Source organism: Anolis carolinensis, chromosome 1, assembly GCF_035594765.1.
Source record: "Anolis carolinensis isolate JA03-04 chromosome 1, rAnoCar3.1.pri, whole genome shotgun sequence".
Lineage (NCBI taxonomy): Eukaryota > Metazoa > Chordata > Lepidosauria > Squamata > Dactyloidae > Anolis > Anolis carolinensis.
The window spans coordinates 346,935,674-346,960,329 of NC_085841.1; the positions used below are offsets into that span (position 1 = coordinate 346,935,674).

Here is a 24,656-nt window from a genome sequence, read left to right on the forward strand (position 1 = left end):
CAGTTTGCCTTTTAGTAGTCATTGTTTTTGTAGTAAATATTGCAATGTTCTGGTGCTAAATTCGTAAATACAGTAATTACTAAAGGCATTACTGTGTATTGAACTGCTTTTTCTGGCAATTTCATGTAAAACATGATGTTTTGGTGCTTAATTTGTAAAATCATAATGTAATTTTATGTTTAATAGGCTTTTTTCTTAATCTCTCCTTATTATCCAAGATTTTCACTTATCCAAGGTCCTGCTGGCCCATTTATCTTGGATAAGTGAGACTCTACTGTATTGTGGGATTTTCTGCTTTAATATTCTGGGATATAGGGCTGTGTGGAAGGACCTATTGTGCACCTTCAAGTTGTTTCCGATCCATGGTCATCCTATGGCAGGAGTTTCTTGGCAAGATTTCTTCAGAGGCTTGCCATTGCCTTCTCTGAGGTTGAGAGAGTGTGACTCTGCTCTCTGGAATTAATGCACCTTGACACCACTTTTAACTGCCATGGCATCTGGGGAGTTGTAGTTTGAAAAGATCTTTAACCTTCACTGCCAAGGAGTGCTGCTTCCTCGCCAAACTACAACTCCCAGGATTTTGTAGAATACAGTCACTGCAAATTGCTTTAATTCTGCAGTCGATGCACCCACAAATGGATTTCCATGTCTTAGGGCCCTTCCACACTGCCATATAACCCACAATAGGAAGGCTGAAAATCCCACAATATCTACTTTGAACGGGGTTATCTGAGGGTCTTTCCAGACAGGCTGTATATCCAGGGCTGTAGCCAGGGTGGGGGTGGGGGTGTTCAGGTTTTAAATAAACCCTGGTTTACTCATGAATTTTAACTGGTTAACCAAATCCCCATGAGAGTCCACTGAAGTTTATGTCTTGAGTGTCCACCTAAGTTTATTGATGGACCCTTGATTTCTAAATTATTTTGCATTATTGAACTATTCTTCACGATTCTCTTTAAAAAAGTTTCACGACCCCCCCCCCCCCCGAATTTTTTTTCTGGCTATGGTCCTGCCTATATCCCAGGATCTGATCCCAGGTTTTTGGCTTTGAACTGGATTATATGAGTCCACACTGCCAGATAATCTGGGATAAACAAAAAACCTGGGAACAGATCCTGGGATATAGGCCCTGTCTGGAAGGGCCCTGAGTGTACACTGCCATATATCCCAGTTCAAAGCAGATAATGTGGGAATTTATTCAGCTGTGTGGAAAAGGCCGAAGAGAGGATTCAAACCCAGGTCTCTAGAGTCCATATAGGATAATCTACACATGGTAGAATGAATGCAGTTTGACACTATTTGAACCGCAATGCCTCAAAATTATGGAATCTTGGTACAGTAGTTGTAGTTTCTTGAGACACCACAGCACTTTGCCAGAAAAAAAAGCTTGAAAAAAACTTGTAAAACTTCAATTCCCACAATTCCATAGCCTTGAGCAATTGTAGTTCAAGTGGAGGGTCAAATGCATTACTTCTACCATGTAGATGCAACCCAAGGCTTAATGCTCCCTTGCTTCCTTCCTAGAAATAAAGCTGAAGAATTAAACATCTTGGCTTTCCATTCTAGCTTAAGGAAAAGAATTGGGGAGGGTCTAAGGCAGTGGTTCTCAACCTGTGGGTCCCTTGATGTTTTGGCCTTCAACTCCCAAAAATCCTAACATCTGGTAAACTGGCTGGGATTTGTGGGAGTTGTAGGCCAAAACACCTGGAGACCCACAGGTTGAGAATCACTGGTCTAAGGGTTGATTCTGACTGGGGTCTCCTGGGAACTCCAGTGCCTTTGTTTTCCTGGTAGCGGCTCAATTTTTTTGTGGCTAGAAGGGGCCAGGCTGGGACTGTTACGTAAGCGTGGTTTTAACACCCCAGAGGAAGTCGCTTTCCCAGCCCGGCCCCTCCTAGCCTCAAAAGACTTGACCCACTCAAGAAGAAACTGAGTTCTTTGCATCACTGACTCCAGCGAAAGGAGCAAAGCCCTTTTGTCCAAGAAGAAGAAGAGGTGACTTGGATATTTTAGTTGCCCAAGAGGGTCTTGGCTAATCACCATGGATGTATCCCAGGTGACCTGGATCTTGCTAAGCCTGCTGATGGCTTTGCTCCTTGCGGCTTTCCTCTTGTACGGCTCCTACATCAAATCTGTCCACAGAAGGTATGATCACATCCCCGGCCCTCCAAGGGACAGGTAAGTGGTCCTAGTATAGTGGAACCAAAGCTGGAGGGATCCATGATCCAAGCCTTTTTTGGTGCCAGGAATAATGAAATCCCTTTCCAAAGGAAGGGTGCATCTACACCAGGCATGGGCAAATGTTGGTCCTTCAGATGTTTTGGACTTCAACTCCTACAATCCCTAACAGCCTATTAGGAATTGTGGGAGTTGAAGTCCAAAACACCTGGATGGCCAAGGTTTGCCCATGCATGATCTACACTGGAGAATGAATGCAGTTGGACAACACTTTAACTATGCCATGATGCTATGAATACTAAAAGTTACACTTTGGTGAGGCATCAGCACTCTTTATCAAAGAAGGCTAAAGACCTTGTAAAACTACACCTCACATGATTTCATAGCACTAAGCAGTTAAAGAGGGGTCAAACTGCATCCATTCTGCATTCTAGATGCACCCTGATAGTCTGTTTTGAGTTTCCGCTGTTGTTGCCACAGCAGTACCTGGAGTGAAAATGGATTATTTTCCCAGCCTCAATGGGTGCATCTACACTGTAGAATTAATGCAGCTTGACACCACTTAAACTGCCATGGCTCAATGTTGTGGAATTACTAGAGTTGTTTTACCAGGTTTTTAGCCTTTTCTGCCCAAGAGTGCTGATGCCTCATCAAACTACAAAGCCCAGGATTCCATAGCATTAAAGTTATGGCAGTTAAAATAGTGTCAAACTGTATTAATTCTACAATGTTGTAAAATTATGTTTCCATAGCATTAAGGTATGGTAGTAAAGGGTAGATGCAGCCAATGTCTGGGTTGTTGTGAGTTTTCCGGGCTGTATGGCCATATTCCAGAAGCATTCTCTGACGTTGTGTCCACATCTATGGCAGGCATCCTCAGAGTTTGTGAAGTGTGTTGGAAACCAATGTCTGCTTTCTATGAACCACCCTGTTGCAAAGGATATAAGTGGGGTAAAATAATCTCATAGTACCTTTGAAATTAACTTAGAAATTTCTAGTATCAGATTCTGGAAACTCATGTTTACAGTTAGCCCTCCATATCCACAGGTTCTGCATCCAGAGCTTGAAAATAAGTCGGGGTGGGGGGTAATTCCATTGCATGGTTTTGCCATATAATTAATACTCTGATGATGTGTTGGCATTCTCTGCTGTAGCTTGTGTCGTTTCCTTGATCCTCAGGATCTCACTGACACTTGTCTGAATTGCTCATAATTTTATATAGTGGATTCCATTGTTTCCATCTAAGGAAACTAGCTACCATCAGTTCATAACTAAAGTGCTAAAGTGTCAACCTCAAAAGCCTGTTTAAACATCCAAGTTTTTAAGACTTAAGCCTATCAGAAGAGTATATCATTCAAGGGTTTCAGGTTTTTTTTATGTTACAGCTTTTTCCTAGGTCACATTCCGACCCTTTGGAGAGCATTTAAAAAGGAGAATCACTATTATGATCTCTTTGTTCAGTGGTAAGTTACCCTCTGCTTACCCTCATAAACCTTCTTTTCCTTACGTCTGCTGTTCCAAAAATAAAGCCATTTCATGGTTCCAGCTATGCTTCATGAAAAGAGTGCCACAATATAAGTTAATTGTATTATGTTATTTTTGCTGTTAGGTACCTTGAGTCCCTATATTAGGGGAAGGTAAAGGTAAAGGTTTCCCCTGACGTTAAGTCCAGTCATGTCTGATTCTGGGGGTTGGTGCTCATCTCCATTTCTAAGCCGAAGAGCCGGCATTGTCCGTAGACACCTCCAAGGTCATGTGGCCAGCATGACTGCATGGAGCCGTTACCTTTCTGCCAGAGCAGTACCTATTGATCTACTCACATTTGCATGTTTTCGAACTGCTAGGTTGGCAGAAGCTGGAACAACAGTGGGCTCTCACTCCGCTCCTGGGATTTGAATCTGGGACCTTTCAGTCTGCAAGTTCAGCGGCTCAGAGCTTTAACACACTTCGCCCCCGGGGTTCATATTAGGGGAAAGGAGGGACTAAAATACTGTAAATGAATAAATTAATTAAAAATTTAAAAACAGCTTGCAAATAGCAAAAGGAGGGGTGATGAATGGGGGAAAAGGAGAATCCTATTCCCTAACAGTGCTGGCATAGTACAATAGCTCCATTGCATGAGGTAGATGACAGGAACATTATGGAATTGGCAGCTGTTGATGGATTTTTCCCATAAGTAGTGGGAGGATGGGTTAATCATGAGGATGAGGCAGACCAGCAGTAAGAAGCACATTATTATTATTATTATTATGTCACGTGATAGGGACTGGCTTCAATGCCAGTTTGCCTCTCTCGTGCAATAAAGTCCCAACATTCTTTCCTAGATTAAGATTTGGACTAGATGACTTCCAAGAACTTTTCCAGTTCTATACCTTATGATACTGTGACAAAATTTCCTTGTTTTGTGGAAATCTGATTTTGATAAAATAACCAACATCTTTTGTCTTTATAGGGCTGAAGAATATGGGCCATTTGTGCGCTTAAATTTTTTTCATAAAATTGCACTGTTAGTTATGAGTCCTGAAGGAATAAAGGTATGTTCTTTCAAGGGAATGATTTGATGTACATAAAAGGACCCCAGTTTTGCAACTGAAATATCTGGTGTCTATATATGTACAACAAATTCTGGGTTTTCCTTCAATGTTCATTGTTTTTTCACATTAAGTAGCTATATGTTAATTTTGTTCAGAACTGCTCTAGGGGTTGGTCTCGTCTTTGGGATGATATCATGAAAAGGAGCCCATCTAGCATGATCACCATCAGTTTCTACTTCAAACTATAATCAGCCATTCATATCCAAAGGTTCTGCTTCCATGGGTCCAACCATCCATGCCATAATATAAAGGTAGCTATTTAATCACACCATTGTATTTCATGGGACTTGAGCATTCAATGATTTTTTTTTTATCCACAGAGAGTAGAGGTCGGTTCCTGGAACCAAACTGAAGATGATAGCAAGGGCCCACAGTATAGGAATCATTTCATAGTATCATGGAATAGTATATAAACATTTCTTGGGGCTCCATGTAAAAGATTTGCTCCAAAAAGGGCTCCGTGGCTGAAAAAGTTTGAGAATCCCTGCTGTATATGACAATACCTGAGGTATCTCTAATGACTGTATTTGAATATTGAATGAATTAAAGATCTAATTATAGGAGTACCTGATGTCAACAGAGTACCCAAAGGACCCACATATATATGGTCGTCTTTACCACATGTGTGGAGAAAGGTAGGTTCACATAAAGGTATGTCATGTACGATGCGGGATAAAACATGGCAATAATCAACCAAAGCTGATCGTTTTCAGAAGGTGTTTCTTTGGGCCCTTCTACACAGACCCTAAAGCCCGTGATAGGTAACGGGTTTACCTAAGACATCCAAACAACTCAAATAAACCTGGATTAATCTCTAGATTAATTTGACACCTGGAAAGATCCAGACATTAGCTAAGGCCTGGGTCTCTGCAAGTGAGGGCCCTGTGGTGATTGACTCCCAGAACAGCTTCCACAGTCCTGGGGGTCAATCCCCACAGGGATCCTGGTTCTTTGGGCTTCTGGAGCCCAATGGAGTAGGATGGTGGCCTCACCCTCTTCTCGCAACCCCTCATTTTCCCTTCAAAAATGTATGAAAGGGTTGACAGCGTAAGCCACTCTGAAGACCTCTCCTGACGTGAAAATAATGGGTTGTTGGGGCAGGGGGAGGACTCCTCACATCATTTTCATGTGTCAGGAAAGCAATTAATCTGGAGGCCCCTCAGGCAAGCTTTTGAGGGGAAAATGGGGGGCTGGAAGGTGGCTGGATGCCCTCCTTGGTCAACCTCTGGGTCACCCCGGAGGGCATCTAGTCAACCCACCAGGGAAAGCCCAGAGTTTGGGTTGGGGTGGGGGGACTAAATTCTGGGAGGAATTCGGTTAACATAACCTAGTTCTTCCCAGGGTTTAGGGCAGCGTAGAAGGTTCCTGAAATCCACTAGCACTAAGTTAACATGAAATATAGGCTGGATCTACATCGCCAGTTTCTGAATCCACATTATCTGCATTGAACTGGATTAATGCCTCTACATTGCCATATAATCCAGTTCAAAGCTGATTATCTAGAATCAGAAATGGAATTATATGGCAGTGTAGATTGGGCCAGAGGTTAGCTTAATTCAAATATTGGTCCCGTATTGAAACATATTGAATCCTGGGTCTTTCACAGAAGAGAGTACAAGGTGAAGGGGAGACAAATCAAAATAATCCATGCCCTCAAAATGGCTGGAACTAGAGTTGCTAGTGTGAAAGATAGAGATGATTCTTGTACTTCTTATGGTTGTTTAGAAAAAGAAATTTCAGCAGGTGCTTGTGGTCTGGTTTTGCATAACCATTAAAGATATAGTAGATTTGTGCCTCAATTTTGTTCTTTTTACCCATCATGGTGTGAAGCTGGGAAAGGGCTGTACTCATATGAACACAATTGAAATAGTTAAAGCCATTAACTATGGTCTCAAGCAAGGTGTGAAGTTATACAGATGTTGTAGGACTTCGAAGCTCAGCATTCTTTAACTTGGCAATGTTGGCATTCAAAAAACCAGTAAGATGAAAGAAATGTAGTCGTTGGCTTTAAGCCATTTGGATCTTATGGCAATCCTAAAGCAACCCTATCACAGGGAATGCTAAGCAATATTTGTTCAGATGAAACATTCATTTGTCTTCCTCTGAGGATGATGGAATGTAGCTTACCCAAGGTCTGATGATGGTCAGAATATGAAAGTTGAAGTATTCATGAAATCATCCATTTTCTGCTTACTTTTTGCAGATTTTTAGGGAATGGTTTAACTGCATCTCTTGATCATGACCATTGGATTAAGCAGCGGAAAATTATGGGCCCAGCTTTCTCAAAGAGGTGAGGCAAAAATAGATGTTTAGAGCTCTCCAGAGTTATATTCATAAACTCACTTTTACACTCAAGATAGTCTCTTTTCTGAACATAAGAACTTCAGAAGAACATCCCCAATAATATCCATTAATTCCCAGCTACATCCAAGGTTTGGTAGGAACCTTTAATGATCAAGGTGAAGAGCTAATGAAGAAGCTGGCGAAGCAAGCAGATGGAATAACCAAAGTGGATATGATGAACCTGCTGAGACGAATAACCTTGGACATTATTGCAAAGGTAGTGAATTTCTTCTAGATGACAGAAGAGCAGTAAATGTCACTGGGGTGCAAATGGGAAACATCAGAGTATTGTGGGAAATTTTAAAAATTGGAGAAGTCTTGAAGGGAAAAAAAGGTCTAACTGAACACTCCTTCAAATATTCTCAGAGAGGACTGGGCATGTTAATTCAATTGCCATAGAATGCATAGTGAACATTGGGAGAAAAATGGAAAGTGAGGAGTTGAGAAGAAGCTGGAGACAGACTGAACAAGAGCTCTCCCTTCTACAACGTGTCTCCACAATCCTCTTAATGATCTCAAGAGTTGAAAAACAGTATAGTATGGTGGTCTTAACATTGGACTAGGACACTCCATATTTGACAAATCTTTTTTTAAATGTTATCAGGTGGCTTTTGGCTTAGAATTGAAGACTCTACATAATGATCAGACACCTTTTCCACATGCCATGAACATGGTCACAGAAGGACTGAAGAATGTACGTTTTCCTTTCTTTCAGGTGAGAGCATGTCATTCTAATGCCCCTTTACAATCCAAAGCTGAACATATTGCTGGTCAAACTTAATCAGACAGCACTCTGCAAAAGTTTGGAATTAGATGATAATTCATGTCCCACTATTGGTTCTGTGGAAGTGGGAGCTTCAGCAGGAGTTGTTTGTTACTTGGTTGTGTGACAAGCAAAACTGGCTGAAATTCCCTCTTCTACAGAAGGCCACTCTGGCTTTCAATCCAGAAATTCTTATTTATTGACCTTATTTCTACCCCGCTTTTCTCTACCCTGAAGGGGACTCAAGGCGGCTTACATATGGCAACCATTAGATTCCTTAAAATACATACAAATAGAGAGAGTGTTATTAGGAGTGTTTATAAATTCCAAAAACTCTTGGATTGTGGGTTTACATCCAGTTGTTGGGGCCCCTGGTGACACAGTGTGTTAAAGCACTGAGCTGCTGAACTTGTGGACCAAAAGGTCCCAGGTTCAAATCCTGGGAGCGGAATGAGCGCCCGCTGTTAGCCCCAGCTCCTGCCAACCTACCGTGTTTCCCCGAAAATAAGACAGTGTCTTATATTTTTTTTTACTCCCAAAGATGCGCTAGGTCTTATTTTCAGGGGATGTCTTATTTTTCCATGAAGAAGAATTCACATTTATTGTTGAACAAAAAAATGAACATTTATTCTATACTGTACAGCAGTTGTCATCACAAACCAATATAACCAAACCAGACAAACTGTGACTTCTGTCAAGAATTTCTTGTTACTACCATTATTTCCATATACAACTGGTATGTACATTTATCAATCCTGCATGCTATGGTGTTTTGTTTGGTGGGCGCCGGGCATGCTTCCAAACAAAAACTTTGCTAGGTCTTACTTTTGGGGAAGGTCTTATATTTAGCAATTCAGCAAAACCTCTACTAGGTCTTATTTTTTGGAGATGTCTTATTTTAGGGGAAACAAGGTAGCAGTTCGAAAACATGCAAATGTGAGTAGATAAAGTAGATAAGTAGATAAAGGTAAAGGTAAAGATTTCCCCGTGACTTTAAGTCAAGTCATGTCCAACTCTGGAGGTTGGTGCTCATCTCCATTTCTAAGCCAAAGAGCCAGCATTGTCAGTAGACACCTCCAAGGTCATGTGGCTGGCATGACTGCATGGAGCACAGTAATTCTACAGTATAGATTCACATTCAGTGATTGGTGATAAGAAACTATTTCAAGCTTGAGAATAGAATACTGGATAACTGGACCTCAAAGCCTAGGACATTGTTGTGACTAGAACTGAGTTGTGCTGCACCGTGTGAGAAGAGGTTACACTGGGGCTGTCTCCTAACAGACATTCACAGAGTGGAACTACAGTTTGTATAGCTGATGTGGGAAATTCTAGCTTCATTCTGTCTAATCAGCCCTTGTCATGTTCTCCAGAACTGACGACATATACTCTCTGTTTAGTATCTGCCGTGGAATAGAAAACTTGTGAAAGAGATTCAAGAAAGTGTGAGGCTGCTGCGTCGTACAGGAAGGGAGTGTATCGAACGAAGGCAAAAGGCCATGCAGAATGAACAAGAGGTCCCCTTAGATGTACTCACTCAGATACTGAAGACAGCAGGTAAGGAAAAAAGTTTCTATGTACAGGCTGTGTATCTCATATCCACAATACTTGGGATCAAAATTGTTTCGGATTTCAGAGTCTTTTCAGATTTTGGAATCCTTTTATTTGTATTTACCTACCTAATGAGCTATCTTGAAGATGGGAACTAAGGACCTCGTCACATTGACGTCCTCGATGTGGGGGACAGCAGGGGTGGCAGCGAGGCAAACTGTAAGGTAGCAGTGAAAATCTGTCTCCTGGGGGTCCACATGACCCGCACCACCTGCCTGCCCATCACACTCCGAAAAGCATAGCTTTCCAGTGTGTGCACGCGTTGTCCTGCCTGTGTTCCTAACCTGAACACAGGCAGTCTCCTGTGTTTCCCCCTCCTACCACACTTCCTCCACACTTTACAGCCAGCACAGAGCCCTGACAGAAATAGTTGTACATCATAGGATGAGATCTGGAGAAAGTGTCCTACAATGAGGATTTTTACTAATGTCATGAAGGTCTAAATCTAAACACAAAATTCAATTGTGTTTCAAATATACCCTTTACACATAACCTGAAACTAATTTTATACATAGCATTTTGATCAAACATTAGTTTTGTCAAAATATCTCTGTTATTTTACCAGAAGAAGCAGAACTTTCTGCTATTAGGCTTGGTAATATATAATACTGTACATCACATTGGTTGAAATCACAGGGTCCATAAGAAGGATGAGAATAACATTGTCAGAATGGCCATATTACACCTCAGATATATGACACTAAGGACTTAATCACATTAGAACAATGTTTCTCAAACTGTGCTCTTCCAGGTGTTTTGGACTTCAGCTCCCAGAAATCCCAGCAATCTTACCAGCTGTTAGGAATTGTGGGAGCTGAATTCCAAAACACCTGGAGGAGTACAGTTTGAGAAACTCTACACTAGAACATCTATCCACTTTAAATTTGATTGCTGCCTCCTCAGAATTCTGGGGTTTGTAGTTTACGGAAAGGCCTTTAAACTTCTCAGCCAGAGAGGTCTTGGGCCTCACTAAACTATAAACCCCAGAATTCTGCAGTAGCGTGATGAAGTCCTAAATGACTCTCAATACCAACTATTGGAGAATATGAGCAGGAAGGTGCTGCTGTTTTTACATAATACTGTACCTATTTGTAGGTTTGTTCTGTTAGAAATTAGAAAATTTCTGCAGATGTAATGCATGGCTAGAGATCCTTTTCTTATGTTCTTGACATTGCTCTGTTTTCTGTCTTTATAGCAGAAGAAGGTGAATCTGATATTGAAAGTATGCTGGACAATTTTGTCAACTTCTTCTATGCAGGTTTGTGGGTGGCTTACTCTTTAAAAATATGACTGTGCTTTTTAAATAAGAGCAATCAGTAAGTACTTCTTTCCCAAGTGCTCTCCTACCAGAACAAACGGGTTTCAGTTGCTGTATTGGAAGTGATCCACTAGAGAAAGTCTAGGGGGTGATTTTCTGTCCCTGGGACCCTCTGCAAACTTCACAAACTGCCCAAAATACAGAACCCAGGAGTGAGTTGGGTTATTTGAGGCTAAATAGAATGGGGAATAATGTCCTTTTTGCCAGAGCTGTCCAGGAAATTGAAGAGGTGAAGGATAGCAAACGCAGTCTTGAGGACTGCATCAGACCTAGAACCATGTTCTGCTAATCCTTTGCTAGATTAAATTAAATTGTTACTTCCAGTTATCCAGCATGGTATAATGGATTGAGTATTGGACTAGGAATCTGGCAAACTTTTGTTCAAAGCCCCATTCAATCAGTGGGTTACCTTGGGCAAGTCACAGTCTCTGAGCCAGAGAGGAAGGCAATGTCAAACCTCCATCTGAAGAAACCTAGCCAAAAGAAAATCCCTAGGATAGGATTGTCATAGGTCAGAGTTAACTTGAGGCTCAAAAGAACAGTAGATGTAGCAAGTAGCAATTGTGTTTCAAAGGGGTTGAGTTGTTATTGTGCTGGGGAGGTAATGAATTCCCTTTGCAATAACTAATTTTTAAAGTGGATTTGTTTCTTCAATAAAACTGTCAATATGTGTTTCTTAGTTTTATTTCCTTCTCTCTGCATCAATTTCATCCACGAAGATAATGCAGAGCTGGTGGTCCCAGGCATAGTTGAACATTTCTCTGATCAGCCGGGCACTTTCCCCAATGTATTTGTCCACAATGGAACTAGACACAACCTTTAAGACACCTAATTGGATTCTCTGTCCTGCAGGTCATGAAACAACTACTAACCAGTTAGCTTTTACCATAATGGAACTGGGACGGCACCCCGAGATAGTTGCAAAGTAAGTAAGCCACATTTGCCACGAGATAACAATTTCCCTTATAGCAAAAACAAAAATGAAGCCAATAGCATGAAAAGCTTGATAAGTTTCTATTATGACATCTCAAGGCTGTGCAACAATCAAAATAATGTTTTGTTCAATGTTGACAATGTTGCTCTGGGAATGACACTACTAAATTTCTTTAGTAATTGTAATAAAGTAGTGGAAATAAAGGTGCACTGCATGGTCATATAGAGAATATGTGCTGGCAGGTAGATCAGGGGAAAACATTTGTTCGATGGCATCCTTCTGATGTGCTTAGGACAAACCCTATTCTGTATCGATACAGAATATGTGATGTGTTGGTGTTTAGCAAGTATTGGCATATGACCATAGAATACAAGACTGAGCAGGAACATAGGAATATTTTTAGAACAAAAGTAAGTGAAACTGTGGGTTTCAAATCCATGAATAAAGGGGTCAAACTGTATAAAAATTGTCCTTATGGAATAAATGATCACGAGGCACTTGACTAAATTTGCTTTTATTTCTGCATTGCAGACTTCAGGCTGAAGTGGATGATGTCATTGGGGTGAAGAAAAACATTGTCTATGAAGATATTAGGAAACTCAAATACTTATCACAGGTATAGTTGGAAAAATGAGGCCACAGAGCTGCTCTGAACACCCCATGCTAATCCAACTGATAAAAAATATATAATTTGGTTTCCAAATAAAACGTAAAAGTATCATGGTTGCTGACCCACTATGGAAATAATGTTATATGATCCCCGTAATGATATTGCAAGAACTGTAAATTGTTGGTCAAAAACTCAGCAGTCATGTTATCACGTCATACACCTTTTTTGAAATAAAATCCTGGACTTGTAAAATTTTAGAGCTCCACCATATTCTAGACCTAGTTGTTTTGTTTCTCTATGAAAATATGGTAGCTCAATTATCCAAGAGTTATCAGGCTATTGTGAATGAGCAAAGCATGAAGGCAGCAATTGTATCTGATTGTATGGAAATATCCTAACCTTTTGTGTGACTAGCTAGACTGAACACATTCCTTTTGACTGGAAACACAAAAAGTGGAGTTTGTTTTCAAAAGGTACTAAATCCCCCCCACCACCACCACAAAAAATTGAAAAAATAGTTACAGGTGCTTTGAATGTGAATTTCCTGCTTCTTGGCAGGGGGTTGCACTGGATGGCCTGTGTGGTCTCTTCCGACTTTCTGATTCTTTGATTCTAGGTGGCAACATATTATTGGCTAGGAATAGAATATTATGTACATTATCAAAACTGTCATAGTGTATCAAATATCTTCGGTACAGGGTTTGGAAAAATTGCATTTTATTAGCAAAGGAATGCCTGTCCTCAGCACATTTTTTCCATTTCCTGTAAAATGTGTTCAGATGGATTGGTTACCTTTTGGAAAGAAGCTCCACAAATCCCACCAATCCCTCCAAAGAAATCCAGGTAATTTCTTCTTCCCCAGACAATTTGACCCATCTACACTGTGTGAGATCGGTTTTCACTCTTTCAGGTTCTCAAGGAATCCTTGCGGTTGTATCCACCAGCGACAGCCACTTTGCGTTGGACAGAAAAGGAAAACATAATTGAGGGAGTCAGAATTCCAGCAAACACCTCGCTGATTGTGAGTCTATGGGATGGGCTAGCTGAAACATCTTGACATTTTTTCCTGAACAGTCTCCCTCCATAGATCTAGAAGGAACCTTAAGTGGTGGTCATCCAATGCTAGAATACCACTGTCTTGATGGTGGTTTTGTGTTCTATGATGTTAGGTTTTAAAATGAATGATTTGGCTGTTGTTTTGATTCCTGGCAGGTTTTTAGTATCATAAATATTTTATCTTATGCGTGTCTCCTCAGATACCACAGCAGAGAAATTTTGCATATGAACGTACTCCCTGAGTTACAAACATCTGACTTACAAACAACTCCTAGTTAAGAATGGGGGTGATACAATAGGAAGTGAGAGAAACCCACTCCTAAGAAGGGAAATTCACTCCTGGAAGAGTTATCATGGGGGAAAGGTGTCTCCAAAGAACCTTTATCATCAATCCTTATTTCTAAAATAAGTTAATTTTTTTTCAAAATCCCTTTATCACAAAGACAGAACATGAGGTGAAATCTTTCAGATGTGGTAATCTTTCATTATGTTATTCATAGGTTACACACACGCATATATATCTGGAATTACCTGCGTTGAAATTGCATTATACAGTTAGTGAAGATTCATATACTGATGCTCAATGTAGTTAAACTGCATTGTATGGGTCTACATTGACTGTATGACTGCATATGTTGCACTGACTTTATAATTCAGTTTCAAACTGCTTTATATGGAAGCGTAGGTGGAGCCTTCAAGAAAGCATGAACTTTCATATCCTTAGGTGTCTACACTGTAGAATTAATGCAGTGGAGCGCCACTTTAAGTGCCATGACTTAATGCAGTGAAATCATGGGAGATGTTGATTGGTAAGGCACCAGCACACTTTGGCAGAGAAGGCTAAAGACGTTGCAAAACTACAAATCCCATAATTCCATAGCATGGAGCCATGCCAGTTAAAGTGGTTTCAAACTGCACCTTCAGTTGTTGTCTTCAGAGACTATTGAAAGCTTATACTACAGTGGGGTTTTTTTCTCTCTCAATCTCAAAGGCACTATAAGATCTCTTTGCATAATGATATTCCAGACTAACGTGGCTATGTCTTACAATTTTATCCCATTTAGAACTATAACATTATCTTTTCTCTTGGTAGTTCTGTATGTATATTATGGGACGCTTGGACAAGTTTTTCAAAGACCCTCTCGTCTTTGATCCCGACCGATTTAGGAAAGACCAACCAAAGTAAGTATGCTGCAAAAACTATTATTCTATTGTTTTAACAATAGTTCCATAGTGGTTTTAATTATTGGACTAGGAATCTGCAAGACAAGGGTTCAAATCATACCCTTCCCTGGCAACCCTCTAAATGGCCTTGGGCAAATCACACTCTCTCAGGCCGGGAGGAAGGTAATGGCAAGCCTCCTCTGAAGAAATCAAAAATCATATATCAACAACAAAAATTATTTTCTGGTGAATGTCTGAAACTTTATTCATGTTGACATTTACTGCTAATTTATAGATTCTTGGGAGGCTCAAAGGAAAATATCAGAAATTGTTGTGATATATTATATATTTAGTGTTAAATGTTTACTTTTCTGACATTTCTTCACTGTTTGTTGTATGTTACGAATTGCCCGTAAATACCAACATTTTGCAAATCCTACCTTTATTACATTTGGTAAGAGAGAGAGAGAGAGAAAACACCCCTTCCCTACGTTTTCAATTGAATTTCATTCAGACAGATATAGGGAGCTCTTCCTAATGCAGAAATAAGCATTACCATTTACTAATCTTTGCAGATCAATTAGGTCTTTAAAAAATGAGAACTGATGACAAACCTCTTCAGGACATACATCATGTCTGTTTTAGAAACAAGTGGATTGGATTTTGACCCAAGTCATCTAAATGATTGTTTTCTATCTTGATTTTTTAAAGGCCATATTTTACTTATTTTCCATTTTCCCTGGGACATCGGTCCTGTATTGGGCAGAAATTTGCAGAGGTAAGCAAAGCTATTACCCTTCTAGTTGTCCTTAAAATCTAAAGGAATTACTAGGAGCTATATACTTGTCTGGGAGGGGTATCCTAATTTTTGATGAGTTACATATTGGATATTCCTTAGCCAAAATGCTTGGGACCAGAAGTGTTTTGGATTTCATATTTTTGGGGCCTTTGGAGTACCTGCATTTACATGTACGTACATAATGATAAAGGAGCCCCCGGTGACACAGTGTGTTAAAGCACTGAGCTGCTGAACTTGCAGACTGAAAGGTCGCAGGTTCAAATCCAGGGAGTGGGGTGAGCACCCACTGTTAGCTCCAGCTTCTGCCAACCTAGCAGTTCGAAAACATGCAAATGTGAGTAGATCAATAGGTACCGCTCCGGTGGGAAGGTAACAGCACTCCATGCAGTCATGCTGGAAATATGACCTTGGAGGTGTCTACGGACAACACCGGCTCATTGGCTTAGAAATGGCAATGAGCACCAACCTCCAGAGTTTAACACAACTAGACTTAATGTCAGGGGAAACCTTTACCTTTACCTTACACTTTATGCACAAAGCTTGAAGGCCATTTTATACAGTATTTCAAATTATTTTGTGCATGAAACATAGTTTGTGTGCACTAAACCACTAGAAAATGAAAGTGTCACTATCTCAGGCCCCATCTACACTGTCATATAATAGAGGTCAATGCAGGTAAAGTCCATTATGAAACTCCATTATATGGCAGTGTAGATGGGGCCTCAGCCACCCATGTGAATAATTTGGCATTTTGTAATATTTTAGATTTCTGAATTCCAGATACAAAAATCTGTATGACCTCTAGAGGTCAGCATAATTCACTGATAATTTTGTAGACCATATATGGGCAATATCACTTTGGGTATAACCTGTTAGGAGGTATCACGGATGTAAAGATATGGATTTAGAGAGGTTAAACACAACGGGAGCACACCCAGAACAGATAATACTGATATAGAGTTACCATATGCGCTCTTTCTCCTGGATACATCCTCTATTTCAAGGCTGAACATTCTGTCCAGATGTTTTTTTAACATGCGAATTGCTGCTTCTCAGCGACACAGCTTCCTCATCACTGTCTTGCTGTCTATGTCAAGAATTCCACTGGGAAGAGAGATCGTGGTTAGTCAAGTGAAGCATTCATAGACCAAGAGACAGCAACTCAAGGATTGGAAGAAAGAATCCAGAGGGGAAAGGCAAGCTGGCCAAGCAAGTAACTAAGAGACTCTCTGGCCACTTGGATGCAACAAAAAGGGGTAACTTGGAGCAGGTGAAGCAACTGTCAGAAGAGGCAGGAAAGAAGGAAAAGGAGGCAAAATTGTTATTTAACTATAGTGAAGGTTAGGGATATGTCTAGTAGCAGTTGCCATAGTTTATATCATAGGGCTATTGAAAGCGAGATTCATCAAAGGGTGTATCTACACCAGGCGTGGGCAAACTTCGGCCCTCCAGGTGTTTCGGACTTCAACTTTGACAATTCCTAACAGCCGGTAGGCTGTTAGGAATTGTGGGAGTTGAAGTCCAAAACACCTGGAGGGCTGAAGTTTGCCCATGCCTCATCTACAATGTAGAATGAATGCAGTCTGAGATCACTTTTACTTCAGTGGCTCAGTGCTTTGGAATCATGGGACTTTAGCAGTTATCTACAATTGTTTAACTTTCTGCAGATGTTTAAGTATAGAGATGTCTCTAGAAATAATGCTAATCTATATAGAAGTATAGGAGCCGCCGGTGGCACAGTAGGTTATACTATTGAGTTAATGAACTTGCTGACCAAAAGGTTGGCGGTTCAAATCTGGGGATCGGGGTGAGCTCCCATTGTTAGCCCCAGCTTCTACCAACCTAGCAGTTCGAAAACATGCAAATGTGAGTAGATCAATAGGTACCGCTCCAGTAGGAAGTTAACAGCACTCAATTCTGTCATGCCGGCCACATGACCTTGGAGGGATCTATGGACAACGCCAGCTCTTCGGCTTAGAAATGGAGATGTCCCCCCCCCCCCCCCCGAGTCGAACATGACTAAACTTAATGTCAGGGGAAACTTATATAAAAGTATAGTGTTATTTAAGATAGTAACTCTTAAAGTGGTGTAAATTAAATTAATTCCACAGTGTACACACTCATAGTAATGGGTGGTTTGAAGTCATCTCTCAATAAATGTGACTTTTTTTCCTTTGCTGTGAAAAATAGGATAATTCTAGATGGGTATAACTTAATTAACAAGCTAAATCAAATAACTCAGAGACAAACAAGAAGTTTTTTCGGGAAAATAAAGATGATAGGTGCTGAGATAAATATTCCTTGGATGATGTCATTAATACAAGCCAGTTCAGTAGCTGTTTCTATGAAAGTTTACTCAGAACCGGCATCCACTGAATTCAATGAGATTTACTTCCTGGTTATTGGATTGTAGCCTATGGAGAAGAAAGAAAGGGATAAATGTCACAACATCCTGACAAGTGGAACTGATTGAAGTGACAGATCAAATTCCCTTTACAACCCTTCAACATCCTTCCCCCTAAGTGGTCTTTGGGACTGGAGGAGCCTTCAGAACAGATATAAAGTGTGGGGACTATTGTCAGGAACAGGGGAGGAGAGTAAATATTTACTCACTTAAGGCTTAATCATGAATAGAAATTACTCACTTAAGGCTGAATCCAATCCAAGAGGATGAAACTACTTAAAGAAGAAACAAAGATTCATGTTTCAACTGGTTTCAGAAAGTTTAAGAGTTCAATGTCTTATTATTCCTAGATGGAGAACTAAAATGAAGGTGAGACTGTGAATAAGTCTCTGTGACCAACCAAATGAAGTCTGAAGCCATGACAAATGAAGCCATGATAAATACAAGACACTCCACTTAGGCAGAAAAAAATGAAATGCAAATATACAGAATGGGGGACGATGGCTGGCTCGACAGAAAAAGATCATGGGGTCCTCATGGACAACAAGTTAGGCCTTGGTCAGACCACATCTGGAATCGCACGATGTTCAATTCTAGGCACTGCAATTTAAGGGAGATGTTGACAAGCTGGAATGTGTCCAGAGGAGGGTGACTAAAATGATCAAGGGCCTGGAGAACAAGGCCCATGAAGAGTGGTTTAAAGAGCTAGGCATGTTTAGCCTGCAGAAGAGAAGGCTGAGAGGAGACATGATAGCCATGTACAAATATGTGAAGGGAAGTCATAAGGAGGAGGGAGCAAGCCTGTTTTCTGCTGCCCTGGAGACTAGGAGGCAGAGCAACGGCTTCAAACTACAGGAAAGGAGATTCCACCTGAACATCAGGAAGAATTTCCTAACTGTGGGAGCTGTTCAGCAGTGGAACTGTCTGCCCCTTCTTTGGAGGCTTTTAAACAGGCTAGATGGCCATCTGCCAGGGGTGCTTTGAATGTGATTTTCCTACTTCTTGGCAGGGGGTTGGACTGGATGGCCCATGAGGTCTCTTCCAACTCTATGATTCTATGAATCTATGATATTTTATCTAAAGTTGATGCCTTGTCTCTTTTAGGTCAAAATGACTAGAACCGATTAATCATTTTGTTTGTGTTTTATGGCAGATGGAAGCCAAAGTGGTGATGGCCAAATTTCTGCAGAGGTTTGACTTCCAGCTGGTTCCACCACAGAGTTTTAAAGTTTTGGATGCGGGAACACTGAGGCCCTTAGATGAGATTGTATGCAGATTAAAGCCACGCCATCCATGTGGCTGTGAAGAGTAAACGAAATACTATGTTCAATGTGTATTACAGTTCCTTCTAGAATGTTTTTAAAAGCCATTTCTTTTAATATTGTTTAAATTACCTTTCATTGCCATATGAACAAAATTAATAATACCTTTGGATTTATGTATAGATCAATACTAATAGGACTGCAGTTTTCATTTTGTGCCAAAATTAGCGCACACAAAAATCTCTCAGACTACATGTGCATCTACATGACATTAATGCAGTTTGATACCACTTTAACTACCATGGTTCAGTGCTATAGAATCATGGAAGTTGTTGTTTGGTGATGCATTGCACTCTATGGCAGAGAACTCTAAAGACCTTGTGAAACGCCACATCCTATGATTCCATAGAATTAAGTCATGGCATTTAAGTGGTGTTGAGCTGCATTAATTTTACATTATGGATGAATGCTAAGAGAGGTAAATTACCCAAAGACTGTGTATCTCTTGTGGGTTCTGTAGAACCAATCATAAATTAATATTGGAAGAAGAATCACAAACAGGTTGCCCTGCTTCATATATATTTGAAATGATTAAAAATGCAAAAGGAACAAAATGTTGCAGCTTCTGCTTTTTTTCAGTTGCTACAAATGAATCTGAGCTGTGACCAAAGGGGTAATTTAGAATATTCTCTTGTTAGGATTCTTCGGTGGATGATGGCATGATTGCCGGGGCCGGGCTGTGGCGCGGGCTGTTGAGCAGCTGTAATAAATCACTCTGACCATGAGGTCATGAGTTCGAGGCCAGCCCGTGGCGGGGTGAGCACCCGTCAATTAAAAATAAAAAATAGCCCCTGCTCGTTGCTGACCTAGCAACCCGAAAGATAGTTGCATCTATCAAGTAGGAAATAAGGTACCACTTATAAAAAAAAGTGGGGAGGCAAATTTAACTAATTTACGACCTGGAATGAGGAAGTGCCATCAGAGTGGATGATGAAGCAGCTGCTCCCCCCTGTGGCCAGAATCAAACATCCCCTCAGGAGAAGGTTAAATTGCCTCTGCGTCTGTCCGTCTCGGTCTCTGTTTGATGTGTTTATGGGCATTGAATGTTTGCCCTATGTGTGTATAATGTGATCTCCCCTGAGTCCCCTTCGGGGTGAGAAGGGCGGAATATAAATACTGTAAATAAATAAATAATAAAATTGTGCTCTAACTGAGATTTAAATTGTTACAATTGAAACCTAAATTGTTAGGATTTAAATCAGGCATGGGTAAATTATGGTTCTCCAGGTGTTTTGGACTCCAACTCCCACAATTCCTAACAGCCTCAGGCCCCTTCCTTAAGCGGCTGAAGGGGAAAAGGAAGGGGCCTGAGGCTGTTAGGAATTGTGGGAGTTGAAGTCCAAAACACCTGGAGAGCCCAAGTTTGCCCATGCCTGGTCTAAAGTCTATAGTTCCAAAACTTCTCCCTATTCTCCAAAAGGTCTGGAGAAAATGGCAGCTCAAGACAAAACACACCAAGTTTTAAACTGCAGGTTAAAGGATCTGTCCAAATAGCTTCACAAGCTTCAGCACCTTGGATAGTTCCTTCAAAGTCTGGACTAATATCTGGAGTGTATTTATTTGCTGACACACTAACATGAAAGTGTTCAGCCACCACCATAAAAATATTTTTGCAACTTTCCAAGAACTTGGAAACATATTTTTATTAGAATCTAAAAGGCTGGTGGTGGGATTGCAGGGGATAGCATTAAAAACACATAACTCCCCAAAGATCTAAGAGAGACTAAATTGACCAACAATGGGGTTACTGACAAAGAGTAGAGGAAAGCATGCATGTCGCCAGAAAAAAACCAGAGAGAAAGAGAAGAATAGGAGAGGAAATGAGGAAAGGGAACATTTGCCTAAACAGTGCTTCTCCAACAGTTGTTTTAGTCATAGAACAAGTAATATGAAGTGAACGAGGAAACAGAGAAATTGAGATTTACAAAGAAAGGGAAAAGGAGATATTTAAATTTCCAGATAGAATAAGTGTGGAGCTTTCACTCTAACAGCTATCACTGCCTCCTAGTGCCTTAAATGCATCTAGTTAGCTTTTACTTTTTTATTGTGTCAGAAGCGACTTGAGAACATACTGCAAGTCACTTCTGGTGTGAGAGAATTGGTTGTCTATAGAGACGTTGCCTCGGATGTGTTTCTTGGAGGCTTCTCTCATGTCCCTACAAGCTAGAGCTGGCAGATGGGAGCTCACCCTGTCTTGCAAATTCGAATTGGCAACCTCCAGGTCAGCAACCCAATCTTCAGGTCAGCAGTTCAGCTGGCACAAAGGTTTAACCCATTGTGACACTGTGGCTCCAGCTTTTACTGATTGGCATAGATAAGAAATAGTATCACCAGAAAGAGTCATGGGACAGGCAATTTTTTCAAAGACAAGCAGCAAGGATTGTTTCAAGATAATCAAGACAATACCAGTTTGTACAATTTGCTTCATTTATGTTCTGAAAAAAAGCACATTTTAAGAAAGGTATGTCTATTCTAAAAATGATATCCAGGGAGGTCTTACATAGAGGGCTTTTTTGATGGCTGCTCCCAAAGTGTGGAATTTTTTTTCAACAGCAGTATAATTGTCAACTGTCCAAATTTTCACTGTCAATCTAGATTATTCTTCTATTGTCCCACTTTTTCAGTTGCTTTAAAAAGGTCCCTCCCATCCCTATTTATTTATTATTATTTTATTTACAGCATTTATATTCCGCCCTTCTCACCCCGAAGGGGACTCAGGGCGGATCACATTACACATATAGGCAAACATTCAATGCCTTTTAACATAGAACAAAGACAAACAAACATAGGCTCCGAGCGGGCCTCGAACTCATGACCTCCTGGTCAGAGTGATTCATTGCAGTGATTGATTGCAGCTGCCCTCCAGCCTGCGCCACAGCCCGAGCCCAGCTAACACTAACACCAGAGTTTATTCTTCCTTTATAATCAATCGATCAATCATAAAAAATAGAAAATAGAAAATTTATTATTATTACGGTGTTTCTCAAACTCTGCTCCTCTGAGTGTTTTGGACTTCAGCTCCCTGATATCCCAGCCAGCTTGCCAGCTGTTAGGAATGGTGGGAGCTGAAGTCCAAAACATCTGGAGGAGCAGAGTTTCAGAAACTCTGGGCACACTCTTTCTCTGGAGTTTTTAAGGCAGAGGCTGGATGACATCAGTTGAGAGGGCTTTGATTGGGTATCCCTGTATGGAAGAAGTGGGTTAGACTGGATGGTCCTTGGGGTCTCTTTCAATTTTAGGATTCTATAATAATCATTTTGGATTCTTCGTCAGAAGAATTCCAGGGCCAGAGAAGCAGATGGCGAAAACAGAAGAACGGCCTGCCTCAGGGAAGTGTGCTTGTTCCATCAATGTTTACATCTACACAAACAACCAGCCATTGCCAGAAGGCACAGAGAGTTTCATCTATGCTGACAATCGTGCCATCACCGCCCAAGCAGGGAGCTTTGAAATGGTTGAACAGAAGTTCTCCGAAGCTTTAGGTGTTCTTACTGCCTATTTCAGGGAAAACCAGCTGATCTCTGATCCATCTAAAATACAGACCTGTCCTTTCCACCTTAAGAACAGGTAAGCATCTTGAGCTCTGAGGATTACTTGGGAAGGAATCCCACTGGAGCATTGCCTCACACCAAAATACCTGGGAGTTACCCTGGACTGTGCCCTGACTTACAAGAAGCACTGCTTAACTATCAAGCAAAACGTGGGCACTAGAAATAACATCATACGAAAGCTAACTAGCACAACCTGGGGGTCATAACCAGACACAGTGAAGACATCTGCCCTTCAACTTTGTTATTCTGCTGCTGAATATGCATGCCTAGTGTGGAATACATCTCACCATGTTTTTTTTTGTTTTGTTTTTTGTTTTTTTCGTGTCAGGAGCAACTTGAGTCCCTTCTGGAGTAAGAGTTGGCCGTTTGCAAGGACGTTGCCCGGGGATGCCCAGATGTTTTGATGTTTTTACCATCCTTTCTCTCATGTCCCCACATGGAGCTGGAGCTGATAGAGGGAGCTCATCCACACTCTCCCCGGGTGGGATTCGAACTTGGCAGCTTTCAGGTCAGCAACCCAACCTTCAAGTCACTTAGTCCACTACGCCATTAAAACAGTGGATGTGGCTCTTAATGAGACATGCCGCATCATCACAGGATGTCTATGCCTCACACCACAGGAGATATTATACTGTTTCACCGGCATTGCACCACCTGACATCTGCCGGGAAGTAGCTGCCAGTAATGAAAGGATCAAGGCATTGACATATCCAGCCCACCCCCTGTTCGGGTATCAGCCAGCATGCCAACACCTTAAATCAAGAAATAGTTTTCTAAGATCTTCAGAGATACTCGCAAGAACACCTCAGCAAGCAAGAGTCCAAAAGTGGCAGGCTAAATCCCAGAACCTCGATCAGTGGCTGATGCAGATGGGCTGGGCACACAGAAGACTGGGCGACTTGGAAGGTGCTGAACAGACTGCGTTCTAGCACCACGAGATGCAGAGCCAACCTTAAGAAATGGGACCACAAAGTGGAGTCCAGGAAATGCGAGGGTGGAGAAGAGCAAACCACAGACCACCTATTACAATGCAGCCTGAGCCCTGCCACATGCACAATGGAGCAACACCAAGAGCAACACCAAGTGGCCAGCTACTGGTCAGAGGACATTTAGTATAATGCCAAGTTGTTGTTTTTTAACTTTTCAAATACATTAGTTGTACTCTCGGTTCGCTCCTGACACGATAAATAAATAAATGTTGGATTCTGCTGGATTTCGGGGAGGGAAAGAGCCCTGGGGAAGGGAGGGAGGGAGGGAGGGAGGGAAGGAAGGAAGGAAGGAAAGAAAGAGGGAGGGAGGGAGGGAGGGAGGGAGGGAGGAAAGAAGGAAGGAAGGAAGGAAGGAAGGAAGGAAGGAAGGAAGGAAGGAAGGAAGGAAGGAAGAAAAGAAAGAGGGAGGGAGGGAGGGAGGGAGGGAGGAAAGAAGGAAGGAAGGAAGGAAGGAAGGAAGGAAGGAAGGAAGGAAGGAAGGAAGGAAAGAGGGAGGGAGGGAGGGAGGGAGGGAGGAAAGAAGGAAGGAAGGAAGGAAGGAAGGAAGGAAGGAAGGAAGGAAGGAAGGAAAGAGGGAGGGAGGGAGGGAGGGAGGGAGGAAAGAAGGAAGGAAGGAAGGAAGGAAGGAAGGAAGGAAGGAAGGAAGGAAGGAAGAAAAGAAAGAGGGAGGGAGGGAGGGAGGGAGGGAGGAAAGAAGGAAGGAAGGAAGGAAGGAAGGAAGGAAGGAAGGAAGGAAGGAAGGAAGGAAAGAGGGAGGGAGGGAGGGAGGGAGGGAGGGAGGAAAGAAGGAAGGAAGGAAGGAAGGAAGGAAGGAAGGAAGGAAGGAAGGAAGGAAGGAAGAAAAGAAAGAGGGAGGGAGGGAGGGAGGGAGGGAGGAAAGAAGGAAGGAAGGAAGGAAGGAAGGAAGGAAGGAAGGAAGGAAGGAAGGAAGGAAAGAGGGAGGGAGGGAGGGAGGGAGGGAGGAAAGAAGGAAGGAAGGAAGGAAGGAAGGAAGGAAGGAAGGAAGGAAGGAAGGAAGGA

General features: G+C 41.5%; 1 protein-coding gene across 1 annotated transcript; it reads left to right on the forward strand.

Annotated features, from left to right (window-relative positions):
• Positions 1 to 2,041: 2,041 nt before the first annotated feature.
• LOC100552409 (cholesterol 24-hydroxylase) lies at positions 2,042 to 19,641 on the forward strand. The gene is made up of 12 exons (XM_062967468.1): positions 2,042 to 2,178; positions 4,631 to 4,712; positions 7,186 to 7,332; positions 7,720 to 7,830; positions 9,279 to 9,435; positions 10,685 to 10,747; positions 11,660 to 11,732; positions 12,273 to 12,357; positions 13,262 to 13,372; positions 14,501 to 14,589; positions 15,283 to 15,349; positions 18,928 to 19,641. Exons 1-12 carry the CDS (start codon positions 2,042 to 2,044, stop codon positions 19,084 to 19,086), a joined length of 1,281 nt encoding a protein of 426 aa, XP_062823538.1. The 3' UTR covers positions 19,087 to 19,641.
• The last annotated feature ends 5,015 nt before the right edge of the window (positions 19,642 to 24,656 follow it).

Bases quoted from the DNA above. Each gene is read 5' to 3' on its own strand.
- LOC100552409 (XM_062967468.1), top strand. From the start codon at position 2,042: ATGGATGTATCCCAGGTGACCTGGATCTTGCTAAGCCTGCTGATGGCT. The intron at 9,436-10,684 runs GTAAGGAAAAAA...CTGTCTTTATAG, and splicing joins TCAGATACTGAAGACAGCAG to CAGAAGAAGGTGAATCTGAT. The intron at 10,748-11,659 runs GTTTGTGGGTGG...TCTGTCCTGCAG, and splicing joins TGTCAACTTCTTCTATGCAG to GTCATGAAACAACTACTAAC.